This window comes from Pleurodeles waltl, chromosome 8 (genome assembly GCF_031143425.1).
Source record: "Pleurodeles waltl isolate 20211129_DDA chromosome 8, aPleWal1.hap1.20221129, whole genome shotgun sequence".
Classification (NCBI taxonomy): Eukaryota; Metazoa; Chordata; class Amphibia; order Caudata; family Salamandridae; genus Pleurodeles; species Pleurodeles waltl.
In genome coordinates, this window is record NC_090447.1 from 469,571,910 (window position 1) to 469,584,628 (window position 12,719).

At 41.9% G+C, this 12,719-nt stretch overlaps 1 protein-coding gene across 1 annotated transcript in view; it reads right to left on the reverse strand.

The window, feature by feature from the left end:
* The window catches only part of LOC138250053 (interleukin-18 receptor 1-like), a 462,391-nt gene extending 449,955 nt beyond the window's left edge, over positions 1-12,436 (reverse strand). Inside the window, exon 1 of the mRNA XM_069204433.1 lies at positions 12,188-12,436. Coding sequence (XP_069060534.1) covers positions 12,188-12,248 — 61 coding nt within the window. The 5' untranslated portion in view covers positions 12,249-12,436. The remainder of the gene's footprint in view (positions 1-12,187) is intronic.
* Between the last annotated feature and the right edge of the window lie 283 nt (positions 12,437-12,719).

Genomic DNA, 12,719 nt, shown 5'->3' on the forward strand with positions numbered 1-12,719 from the left:
TGTCTAAACAACAATTGTGCCTGAATAACAATTGCCAGAACAACTAAGTTTAAGGTAAGGTTTTCGTTTTGGTTTTTAAACATATATATATATATATATATATATATATATATATATATACATATATTTAAATATTTACATATATAAATTCTAAGCAACTAATAAACCATAAAAAAAATAAAAAAAATTACTTTAAAATTAGTTGTTCAGGCAATTGTTATTCAGACATATAATTGTGTGAGTCTGGGACAAACTCAAAAGTTATGGCACACTGTGATGGAGTGCTGTTCACCTACAAAAAGTGGATTAGGCCTGTCTCCTCTTATCTTCAGACTCACAAGAAGTTTTGAAGAAACATATCAGAGAAGGTATAGGTCATCAGGGCAAGGCAGCCAGTAAGAGGCTTGCAAAAATGGTGCAATGAAATCGGCAAGATTTCACTGTGCCATTTGTGGTGTTATTTTTAACGCCTGCTCTGAGCAGGCGTTAAAATGACTTACCCATCGAAATCACTGGGCCTATTTGCACTTTGCCACACTAGGGTAAACATTTTTGATGCGAGTGTGACAAAGCGCCACAATAGCGGCAAATATTTTGAGACTATTGTTCTAGCGACCGCCATGATGTGCTGTATTATAAATACTGCACACACATGGTGTCAGGTGGGGCAAGGGCGACGCAACAAAAGTGGTGCATCAGTACTGATGTGCCACTCTCTTGTAAATCTGTCTCTTAGTTTCTATCCACGGAGGAGGGAGAGTGTAGCACAACTGAATTAAAATACTTCCTAAGCTTTCAGGCAGAGAGTAACTTGCCATCTTTACAGTATGTTTAACAAACGTCTATGTTCACCGTCGATTTCAATTTTTGATAAATATAATTATAGTGTGCATTTGATTTCTGATGTTTCTTCCTAATCCAACTTGGGTAAAATATGACTTTTTTTCTTAAGTAGGGCTTTGACAAAATTGGAACTGAAGGGACATGGCAATCGTAATATTTGTTATCACCGATGTGTACACATTATACAATTAGGCCACGTGTGCTTCAGTTCAGCTAATGTTAAAAGTAGACTTGCCCGAAGATATGTTATAAAACCACTCATATGGGCGGTGTAAATCCTGCAACCTACACGTGACATCCAACTTTGAAGCTGCTTCTGCAGTTTTCTTTATCATGTTAGTATGGCTTTACCAATAAGTCATATAGGCCAATTGGGGTAAGCTACTCTTTCACCATGTTTAGGTGTCACAGCACATGGACTGGGAGCAGTGTAGTTGTCTCCCACTGAACAGAGTTAGAAGGTGATAATACATGAATTCCCTTAAAAGCAAATAGAACTGGGGAAGCTACAAAGAAAGTGAATGTCTCCACATCCACAAACAGCCACGTGCCCTCATAGTCACCATACAGCCACTTTGCAATCTGCAACTGAAGAAGTATGATTAACTGAGTTGAGATATAGATGCTTTCCTTTTATTTTGCAAGTGAGAATGCTCACGTTAGAAATGTTATCATTGGCATGAGGATGTGTGGAGCCATTTGTCAATAATGCACATTGTGCACTTTAATTGTGAATCTACAAAAGTGCATGGTGTCCTTCACGTTTCCAGTCATACTTTGACTTGAACACTCTCTTAATGGATTCCTTTAACAGTATTCATTTTTGACTTTAGCGTGGTGCTGTTAGTTTTACTTGTGGTGCTGTTATAACATAACGTGTGTGCAATTTGCACTGTCAGCTTTTTTGCACGTGACTTTGAGCTCAGTTGTACTGATGTACTACTTTAATAGGTATGGCTGTTTTCTTTTACGAATCAGGCTTTTTCCAGACTAACTTGTTTATTTGTGGATGTGTCAGTGGAAATGCGTTGCCCTGCTCATGATGCTCTCCTTTTAGCGTTCTACCCTTTTGAAACTCCCTGATTTGCTCCTTGTTAGTAAACGTTTGAAGTGGTAATAATATATGTCCCAGGAATATATAATTAGTACGATTACTCCACCTACATTTCCAAATGCGTTTTTGTGAATTTAATATCACGCTATTAAGATAATCCTGTCCTATTTTTTATGTGTGAAGTTTTCCACCCGGACTGCGGAGTCTCCACACTCATAAAGTTACTATTACATTGTAGTTTTGTGAATACTGAAAAAAAGAGTAAATTTGCACAACGTGTAAGTTGCGAATCAGGCCCTTGATGTTAATGGCAACTTTGTGTGCAGGACCGCTGACGTCTTTCGGTGGTCTAGCACCCTATCTGAAGTACCAGTACTCAGACAAGGAGACTCATCCATGCGTTAGAATACAGAATATAGCAAGTGATGGAAAATGATATACAAATGTTATCAACCATGATCACGCTTGATATTATGTATCTCCAACTTTGATTTGCGTCATAATTACACCCAGCACATGCATGGAAACATAAATCAAATTAGTGGATAAAAAGAAATCTGTTCCAGGAATGTGAAAGCATACTTTTCATTTAAACAGATTTTCCTCTTAAGAGAGGAGATTGCATGTGCTTTAAAAAAGTTATGTATGTCACTCGTTTTTTGTTTATTTGTAGGTACTGTAGACATGGCACTGCGTTTGTCGAACCACATTGATTAGGCAAGGACGGGCTGACTTAGTAACAGCTCTTCAGTACATTTCTAAGCCTAAAAATTATGCTATTAAACAAGTACAATAATTAAAATACACGATTGAATCTAAGCAGAATCATTTTCATTTTTTTAATGGCACTATGCCTTACGTTTTTCCTCATCCCCATCTATAAATGTCTATGAACTTCTCTAAGACTCCCACATATGTATTCAAATGCTCATCTTTAACCTCAAGACGCCTCTTTTTCTTTGCCCATTTTTGTATATACTACCTACAAATATTCCTTCCAACAGGTCTTCCTTTTGATGGTAACCACCTTATGCAAATGATTGTTTCATTGTGTTAATAAACCAAGGGGCATATTTATGAAAAGTGGCGCTGCACCTAGTCCAGAGTAATTTTTCTAATGTTCCTTAGCGCCCTTCTAACGCCACCAGGGTGGTGCCATATTTAAAATATATCACACCATGGAGTAGTTAGGGTGACTAGCATCATAATTTGTGACGCCAGTCCAGCTCTTTGCAGGATTAGCTTAAAAAAAACGATGACGCTAACCCTGCAAAGTAACCAGCGGCCCATTGTAACCAATGGAAGCCTCTTTTTAATGCCTACACTTAGCAGGCGTTAAAAAATGCCAATAAAAATGGTGCAAAAGAATTACAGATTCGTTTTGCAACATTTGTATGCCCCCCCCTAATGCTGGAATGCCCCCTTGCATACATTATGTCTGGTGCAGGCATAATGTGGTGCAAGGTGTTATACAGTGTGGCAATTCAAGCATTGCCCCACTTTATAAATATGGAGCGGCGTTTTTTTCTTTCTTCCAACGCCACATTAGCGTAAAAAAATGACGCTAATGTGGTGTTAGAACAGCGCAAGGCCAGCTTAAATCTGGCCCCAAGTGACTACATTGTTGCAAAATATTGTATATCATAAACAGTGCCTGGGTTAGCAATCAAGATAATTTATATAGAATTTAGGGAATATTTTCTTGTGCTTTAAAACCCAGTTGTGTTAATTGCAAAACAATAGTGTAACGTGAATTTACTCATTGTAATTTTCAACGCCTCCATGCTGATGACAGAGGCTGGTGACACTGAGGGGAATTATAGACCTTAGAGACGCTTAGGCCTAGATTTAAGAAGGCATGGTGCCTCCTTGTGCCGCCTTAATATCATTTTTTATTACACTGATGTGGCTCAATGAGGCCAGATGCACCGCACCAGATTCACAAAGTGGCAGAATGCATGCATTCCACCACTTTGTAACCCCTTGCAAGGGGGTATTCCTCGATTAGGGGGACTGCAAAAATGGCACAGTGGAATCTATGAGATTCCACAGTGCCATTTATAGCGGCTATTTTTAATGCCTGCATAGAGCAAACGTTAAAAGGGGGCACACCATTATTCTTAATGGGCCCCATATGTACCTTTCAGGACTAGCGCCAACATTTTTGGCATTAATCCTGCAATGTACTACAATAGCATCAAAAAGTTTGATGCTATTGTCCCTGACCAGCACCATGGTGAGCCGTCCATTTAATACGGTTCACACATTGTGACGTTAGGGGTCATGAATGGGCGCAATAAAACTGGCACTGCATAAAATGTAGCACCACTTTTCTTAAATTTGGGCCTTAATGTTTTGCCAAGTGGTAGATTTTAAATGAGCAGCGTGTTTAACACAGCCCTGCATCTCATTGAAATCAGGAGTGTCTGATTGAAGGAAAGTATCATCGTGCCTGGCATGTTACCCCCATTTTTACATGTATGTCAGTTTGTTTTTGCCTGTCTCACTGGGATCCTGCTAGCCAGGACCCCAGTGCTCATAGTCTGTGGCCTGAATGTGTATACCTGTGTAGTGACTAACTGTGTCACTGAGGCTCTGCTAACCAGAACCTCAGTGTTTATGCTCTCACTACCTTTAAAATTGTCACTATAGGGTAGTGACTACTTTTACCAATTTCAGTTGGCACACCAGAACACCCTAATAATTCCCCAGTACATGGTACATAGGTACCCAGGGTATTGGGGTTCCAGGAGATCCCTGTGGGCTGCAGCATTTCTTTTGCCACCCATAGGGAGCTCAGACAAACCTTTACACAGGACTGCCACTGCAGCCTGAGTGAAATAATTAATGCACATGTTATTTCACAGCCATTTTCACTGCACTTAAGTAACTTATAGATCACCTATATGTCTAAACTTCACTTGCTGAAGGTTAGGTGCAAAGTTACTAAGTGTGAGGGCACCCTTGCACTAGCAAAGGTGCCCCCATATAGTTCAGGGTCATTTCCCCGGACTTTGTGAGTGCGGGGACACCATTATACGTGTGCACTACATATAGGTCAATACCTATATGTAGATTCACAATGGTAAGTCCGAATATGACCATATAACATGTCGAAGATCATGGACAAGTAACAAGTAGGATGCCAACAAGGGGAGCAATGCAGAGCATGAGTGGCCATGTAGTAAGGCTTGGCCCTCATCCAGATAGAAGAGTAGGAGGGCTTGAATGCTAATTCTGAAGTCGCTTAATTGGAGGAATGGTTTCACATTCTTCAGTAGTGAACTCTTTACTAGATAATTTTGGTTTTCTTGGTGGTGTGCTTCTTGAGAATGACCTTGATGTCCAGGTTCAATATGAGCAATTTGACAATGGGTGATAGTTTGGGTTAAATTCTGTTAATGTTCTTAGAACCAGTTTTTAACTTGTTTTTGCTATACATGTGTTATGCTAGCAGGAGGAACTAAGCCAGAAATAAAAAGTCAATTAGTCTAGAATGTGAATTTAGAAATGAAATACAGTCAGTATAATATATGTTTTTAATTTAAACTGAACTTACATAGAGAAGATCCATTTCAAAAAACATTTTCCATGATTTTATGAGCAATTGTTTCTTGACCCTATCTTAGAAGTGAGTTACACCTCAATATCTAGGATAGATTTGCAAAGCATTTACAGTTAGTAATTTCCAGAAGTAAGTCATGCTCATTTATAGTTCCTGTGAGTAAACATATAATACTGCTGGAAATTTTTTGTATAAACCACATGTAAGAAATTGGGTTACTGGTTGAGGAGAGTGAAACCTTACCCAAGCTTTAACCACAACTCGTGTTAGGGTGAAACACAAAAAAGCCTCAAATTTACCTGTACTTACCGCTTTGCTAGCTTGACACAAAAGCAGAAAGGCTTAACTTAGAGGCAATGTTTAATGTATATATGCAGCACTTCAAACACTAATAAATTGAAAACACTACATAAGGAAACCCCCACCAATTTAGAAAAATAGAGTAAAATGTAATAAATTATTTGAGCCCCAAACAACAAAAATCCAGTCAGTAGACTCTGAGACCCAAACAACAACAATCCAATCAGTAGAACTGGAGATGTGCAATTTTAAAGGTTAAGGTGAAGCTAGGGCTTACAAGTACAAGGTGCCAAATGTGGTTATCTGGTCTTGCTGAACTGGGAAAAAGGTATAATCTCAGGCTGACCATGACGGAGCACGGGCCGGGTGTAGCAAGCAAGTTAAGCCCACTGAACAAAGTACCTCAAACCCTGATTGCAGAGCGTTGCAAGGTCCCACATTGAGAATGCATTGCACAGCGATGGCTCAGAGGAGTTGCAGGGCTGAGGTGCAAAGTCTTGCATCAACAATGCATTGTGCAGGGTGGTTCCAAGGAGCTGTGCGGCCATGATGCAAGGTCCTGCATCGAGATATGTCATGCATGGGTGGCTCTGAGGTGCTGCAAGGCGGTGATGCAAGGTCCTACATCGAGAGGTATTGTGGAGCAGTGGTTCTGAGGGGCTGGGCCGTGCTGTGTTGTGTTGCCTTGGTTCTGCTAGGACTACAGCTGGGATGGCAAAGCACCTTCAGACCCACTTTCCCTGGTCCAGGACTTGGAGGGTGGCAAGGCTAACAGCAGACCAAGTCCAGGTGCTGGGTTCACCGTGGTTGGAGCCTTTTTCTTATCTGAGGCTTTGACCAGGAGGCCAGCTGTTAAAAATGGGGTCTTTGGCTGGCAGTCAGGTTACCACCTGTTGAAGCAAAGACCCCCACTCTAGTCAGGGTAAAGGAGAATCACACTCAGTTAACCTCCGCTCACCCCCTTGGTTGCTTGGCATGAGCAGGCAGGCTTAACTTCAGAAGCAATGTGTAAAGTATTTGTATCAACACACACAGTAATACAGTGAACAACTACAAAATGACACACCAGGTTTAGAAAAATAGATGATATTTATCTACACAAAACAAGACAAAAATGACGAAAATCCAACTTGCATAAGTTAAGATATATATTTTCAAAAGAATAAGAGTCTTAATCCTTAGAAAACAGTGAAAATTCTGTTGTTACACAAAGTATCTGGTTAGCGTCAAAAACAAAGCTGCACGGGCAAGCGTGTGTCAGAAAAGAGAGCGATGCGTCATTTCCTTCTCCGGTTGGATCGGCAAGGCATTGTTTTTGTCCCTCGCAAGAGAGTGATGCATCGATTTCCGGATGGGCACCCTGGGTCAACGCAGAGTCGCACTGTGTTAGAAAACCACACTGTGTGGGGTTTGTGTCATTATCAGCGTCTGTAAGCAGGTGTTTTGCGCATCATTTCTTTTGCCGCGAGCATCGATCTCCCAGCTGCGATGCAGGGTAGATTTTTGCCACAAAGCTGGTGGCGCATCGTTTATCAGCCGCGTCGTGGAAGATGCATCGTAAATTTACCCGTATTGCATTCTGTGCGTGGATTTTCAGTTCTTGGCTGTCAGCTTCACCTCTCAAGGGCTCAGGGACTGAATAGGGCCCCACTTTCGAGGGAGAGGTCTCAGCAGAGAGTCCAGGTGTTGGCCGGAGAAGTCTTTGATGGCCTTGTGACTTTAACAATGGCTTGAAGCTCAGTTGAAACCCGTGGAGATTCTTTTCAAGCAGAAATGCACAACAAAGTCCGGTCTTTGTCCCCTTTCACAGGCAGAAGCAGCAACTGCAGGATAGCCCAACAAAGGCAGGGGCAGCACTTTTCCTCAGCTCTTCAACTCTCCTCCTTGGCAGAGGTTCCTCTTGAATCCAGAAGTGATCTAAAATATGGGGTGTTTGGGTTCACTACTTAAACTCTTTTCTGTCTTTGAAGTAGACAAACTACAAAGGAAAGTCTCTCTTGTTTGTAATATCCTGCCTTGCCCAAGCCAGGCCCCAGGCACACACCAGGGGGTTGGAGACTGCATTGTGTGAGGGTAGACACAGCCCTTTCAGGTGTGAGTGACCACTAGTCCCCTCCCTTCCACCACGGATGGCTCATCTGGATATGCAGGCTACACCCCAGCTCCCTTTGCGTCACTGTCTAGAGGAGAAGTGCAAACAGCCCGACTGTCAAACTGACCCAGACAGGGAATTCACAAACAGGCAGAGTCACAGAATGGTTTAAGCAAGAAAATGCCTACTTTTTAAAAGTGGCATTTTCAAACACACAATCTAAAACAAACTTTACTAAAAGATGTATTTTTAAATTGTAAGTTCAGAGACCCAAAGCTCTGTATTTCTATCTGCTCCTAAAGGGAATCTGTATTTTAGTAATATTTAAAGGCAGCCCCCATGTTAACCAATGAGGGAGATAGGCCTTGCACAGTGGAAACTGAATTTGGCAGTATTTCACTGTCAGGACATATAAAACACATTAGTATATGTCCTGCCTCAAACATACACTGCACCCTGCCCATGGGGTTACCTAGGGCCTACCTTAGGGGTGCCTTACATGTACGAAAAGGGATAGTTTAGGCCTGGCAAGTGGGTACACATACCAAGTCAAATTGGCAGTTTAAAAGTGCACACACAGACACTGCAGTGGCAAGTCTGAGCCATGTTTACAGGGCTACTAATGTGGGTGGCACAACCAGTGCTGCAGGCCCACTAGTAGCATTTGAGTTACAGGCCCTGGGCACCTCTAGTACACTGTAATAGGGACTTACTAGTAAATCAAATATGCCAATCATGGTAAGCCAATTACACACACATTTTATATAGGAGCACTTGCACTTTAGCACTGGATAGGAGTGGTAAAGTGCAGTCGCGGCTCGCTCCTATTTGAAAGGGCAGGGTGGTTGCAGTGCGTGGGGAGTGGGACAATTAGTAATACAAAATAACAACAATTGAAAATGAAAAAAACTTACCTTTCCGTTGCTGCCGCTCCTTCGTCCTTGTCGCTGGCACTACAGGTACAGGCTCCCAGCCTGCCCTGCGCCTATCCTGACGCTGCTCAAAGGCAGACTGGGAACCCGTGCAGGCTCTCTCCAGCCCAGCAACTATGTTGCCGGGCTGCAGAGAGTCTACAGCACATGTGTGTTTGGCCGGCCCGAGACACACATGCGCTCTGAAGGGAGTGGTCTGTGCACTCCCCTCCAAGGTTGTCATCCCCTAAGCCCCTCCATTTTCACCACGAAGAAATAATAAACTTAGTTTATTATTCCTTCGTGGTGAAAGCGTTGCAGCTTCAGGTGCTGCATGATGCTCCTCCACCCATTTGGAGGAGCCGCCCCTGGTAAAATGCCCAGAATAACAAAAACAGCAAAAACAGAGTCCAGCACACATCAACAACCTAGGAAGCAGAGGGAAGAAGTTAGGGGAGACCACTCCAATGATGCCAAGTTTAACACCAGCCATTTAGTCCTTGGAGCCATTATGGTAGTCCTGAGTTCAAGATACATGTCCAGTCCTTCTTACACAGGCAGCAGGGCAGCAGAACAGCAGAGTAGCATAGTGGCAGAACATTGGTTCTTCTTGCCACAGAGCAGCATGGCAGTTCTTCTGAGTCTTGCACAGGTCCATGTGTCTTCTGTAAAATTGGGTTTGAGGGTTCAATAGTTATACCTGGTGCTAGCTTTGAAGTAGGAGAAGTTTCCAGAGGTTTCTACCCCCAAAGGGTGTTTTAAATTTCCTTCCTTTCTCCCTGTCCATACCTGGGATTTCTAGGGGCACAAAAGACTCATATAAAAACTTTATGAGTGTACTAAGGTAGAGTCTTTGTGATGTGCAAGTGGGGTAAGTGTAAACTTCAATGCCCGATCAGGTTAGAGGGCCCATCCTTTCAACACCTCTTCCTCCTTTGTCTCACTGCCTGGGATTAATACTAGGATTAATACACAATGATGAACTGCCAACTACATCTAGTCATGTGACCATGGATGCACCCTACAGGCATCAAATGACTAGAACAGGAAAATGCCAACTTTCTAAAAGTGTCATTTTCAGACTTAAAATGCAACTTTACCATAAAAGGGGGTTTTAAATGACAATTTCTTTATAGACTAAACTTGACTTTCTTACCCGCTACCAATTGAAAGTTATCACTTAGTAAATATAATAAGGTAACCCACTGTTCTCCAAAAAGATAGGTAGGCCTTACAGTAGTGAAAAACAAATTCAGGTGTTTTTCACTACCAGGATACGTAAAACTAAAAGTACATATCCAAATATTTAAAAATACTGTACCCTGCTATATGGGATGTTTGGAGCTTGCACTAGGGGTGACATAGGTATTGAGAATTCATAACTGGACTTTTCTTGCAACATAAATTGGTCAAACCTGTCTCATAATTTCATCTTTTCCTGCCACATAATTCCAGTGGCCCTGCATATAACTAAAGCACTTCCATTTACCTTCTTCCTTTATCGGCAGCCAATAATGAAAATGTTGCCATTTAGCATCCTGATTTAAACTTGAAATGCTAATTCCAATAGAATATTACTTTTATCACCCCACCATCAGAGTTGCTGGCTGGCTAACACAATTCCCAAAACAGGACAGCCACAGAGGAGTAAAGAGAGAAATAAACTAGAAGGGTCACCCAAACATATCAAGAGTGTACAAACAGTCATAGTGTAATATGGATGTTAAGCTGGGCTGAATCATGATCATAATTGTAATAAGGAGAGATTTAAAAAATAGCCACAGTCCTTAGAGGACATCACAATGAAAACAGCATTTGTAAGAAACAAAGTTATGTTACCATATAGTTAACACCTAGAGGTCATAACCACATAAAATGGAAATGACTAAAAGCATTGTAGTGTAACCATATGTTTAGCCTCTGAAGGGCATAGTGCATTACACATTTTGAGGACTAGCAGGCCTATTCCAATGACATTACAAACAAGACCCTTAAAACACAAATCACTGTCAGTTGTGAAACAAAAGTTACAGCCATGAGAGACATTAAAAATATACTGAATGGAGGGAGAGGCTATTATTTTTGGGTCCCCACTAACCTAGTGTGGGGACCCAGAGATTATATAGACAAAAAGAGCAGGTTCTGGTGCATGTTTGCAAAGCATTATGGGGCACCTTTTTCAGAGTGCAGTGAATATTTTAGTATCGACTCTCCCGCTGTGCCCGGAGAGCTACATTGCAGATTTCTGTGTTTTGTAGTAAATAATTTGATGGAGTTTTCTCTGATAGTGCTGTGAGTGCTGTGAGGGCAATGGAGTACAAAGGGGAGAGACAAAACAAAAAGTAGTTCGTCCACACTGAAGTATATCGGTAATCCTGCAATAATCGATGTAACAGGGTCAGTCTGCAAGGCGTGACAAAAACAGCATCAAGGTGGGACATACGTAAAGCAATTACCAATTACATTGAGGGATTTTTGAAAGGCAATCCCACGAATGAATGAAAGTGATGGACATGAGGTGTGCATGGTTAAAAGCCTGCAATACTTACAAGTCAATGCGCTTGCGCGCTCGACCTAAAAAGAGAGGTTTAGGCCTGAAAAGAGATTTATTTTGCAAGGCTGAAAGGGCAGACACAGGCTGCATTGGGAAGGCTCAGATATTTTTAAAGGGCTGCCATAGTGGGTGTCACAACAATAAGAGCTGTGGGCCCACTAGTAGCATTTAATTTACAGGCCTTGGTTACATGTGAAATCAACTAGGGACTTACAAGTAAATGAAATGTGTCAATTGGGTGCAAGCCATTTTCACCATGTTTAAAGGAGAGCACGCCTGCACTTTGGCGCTGGTGTGCAGAGTCGAACAAACCAATAAACATGGTTTCAGGAAATGGGAATATGAAGGCAAGAAGTTTGGGGACGACCCTGCAGAAATGACCAAGCCCAGTCCCACATCGGAGTCTGAAGTAGGACACACTCTACGCATGAGTTAAAACACAACCACTCATCGGAAAAGATTGCGAGCGAGGCCCAGAATGTTTTTAATTAAATTGTGGATTGTATTTTGTCTGAATACAGGCAACATCAATTTATGCTGTGCTCAGAACAGACATATGGCAACCTTCACATGAATACATAACTCACGCCAGTTATTGTCACAAAGACATTTCTGTGAGTTGGTGTGGCATGATTGTGACTTATCTTAATTTTTCTACGAGGAAGACAACTGTACTCATGGAAAAAACTGTGTGAGTCTGGTGCAATGAACTTAAAAGTCAAATGGGTGTAGAAATGCCATGCAATCTGTGCAGTAAAACGGACATGCGAAAAAGGTAGACGTTGCAATTTTTAAAGAAAGCCTTTTAAAGGTGAACACAATGCCACTAAAATGACATGTTTTCATGAAAGGCACACACAGTACGTACCTGTTAAATTCCTCGAGAGAACCATGATGAATACAACGATAAACTCCTCGAGCCCGTTCATTCTCCCCAGCCAAGTAAAGCGCGTCTCCTTGAAATATAAAAGCACAGACTTGGCTTTTAGGCCACGGTAAAGTCGGGGAGTTAAAAGGAGCAAAAGATTGAAAAGAACTTCATGACCACAACAAACGCGGTTTACTTAAGAACTGTTTCGCCAGAGCAGGTATTGCGAAATAGAGCCACGGCGTCGTCTTTGTCATGCCCTGCACATACGTTTGTTCCATCGAAGGGGAAATTACTATTTTCTTGAACCCAGGCGATAGGTGACTAACGTAATGGAATATGACAGTTCAATCGCACTCTTTTCCCTTTCACAGGCCGCATTCTTGATCGAAACCTGCCTGCATGTCCCACCCCTTCTCATTCAAACAATCATTGCCAAAGTCACTCCTTCTGGCGTTAGCTCTGGGTCAAGACTTTTTCCAGGCCAGTCTAACGTACAGCAGAGGCAGCAGAAGAGACAGCAGCTAAATGA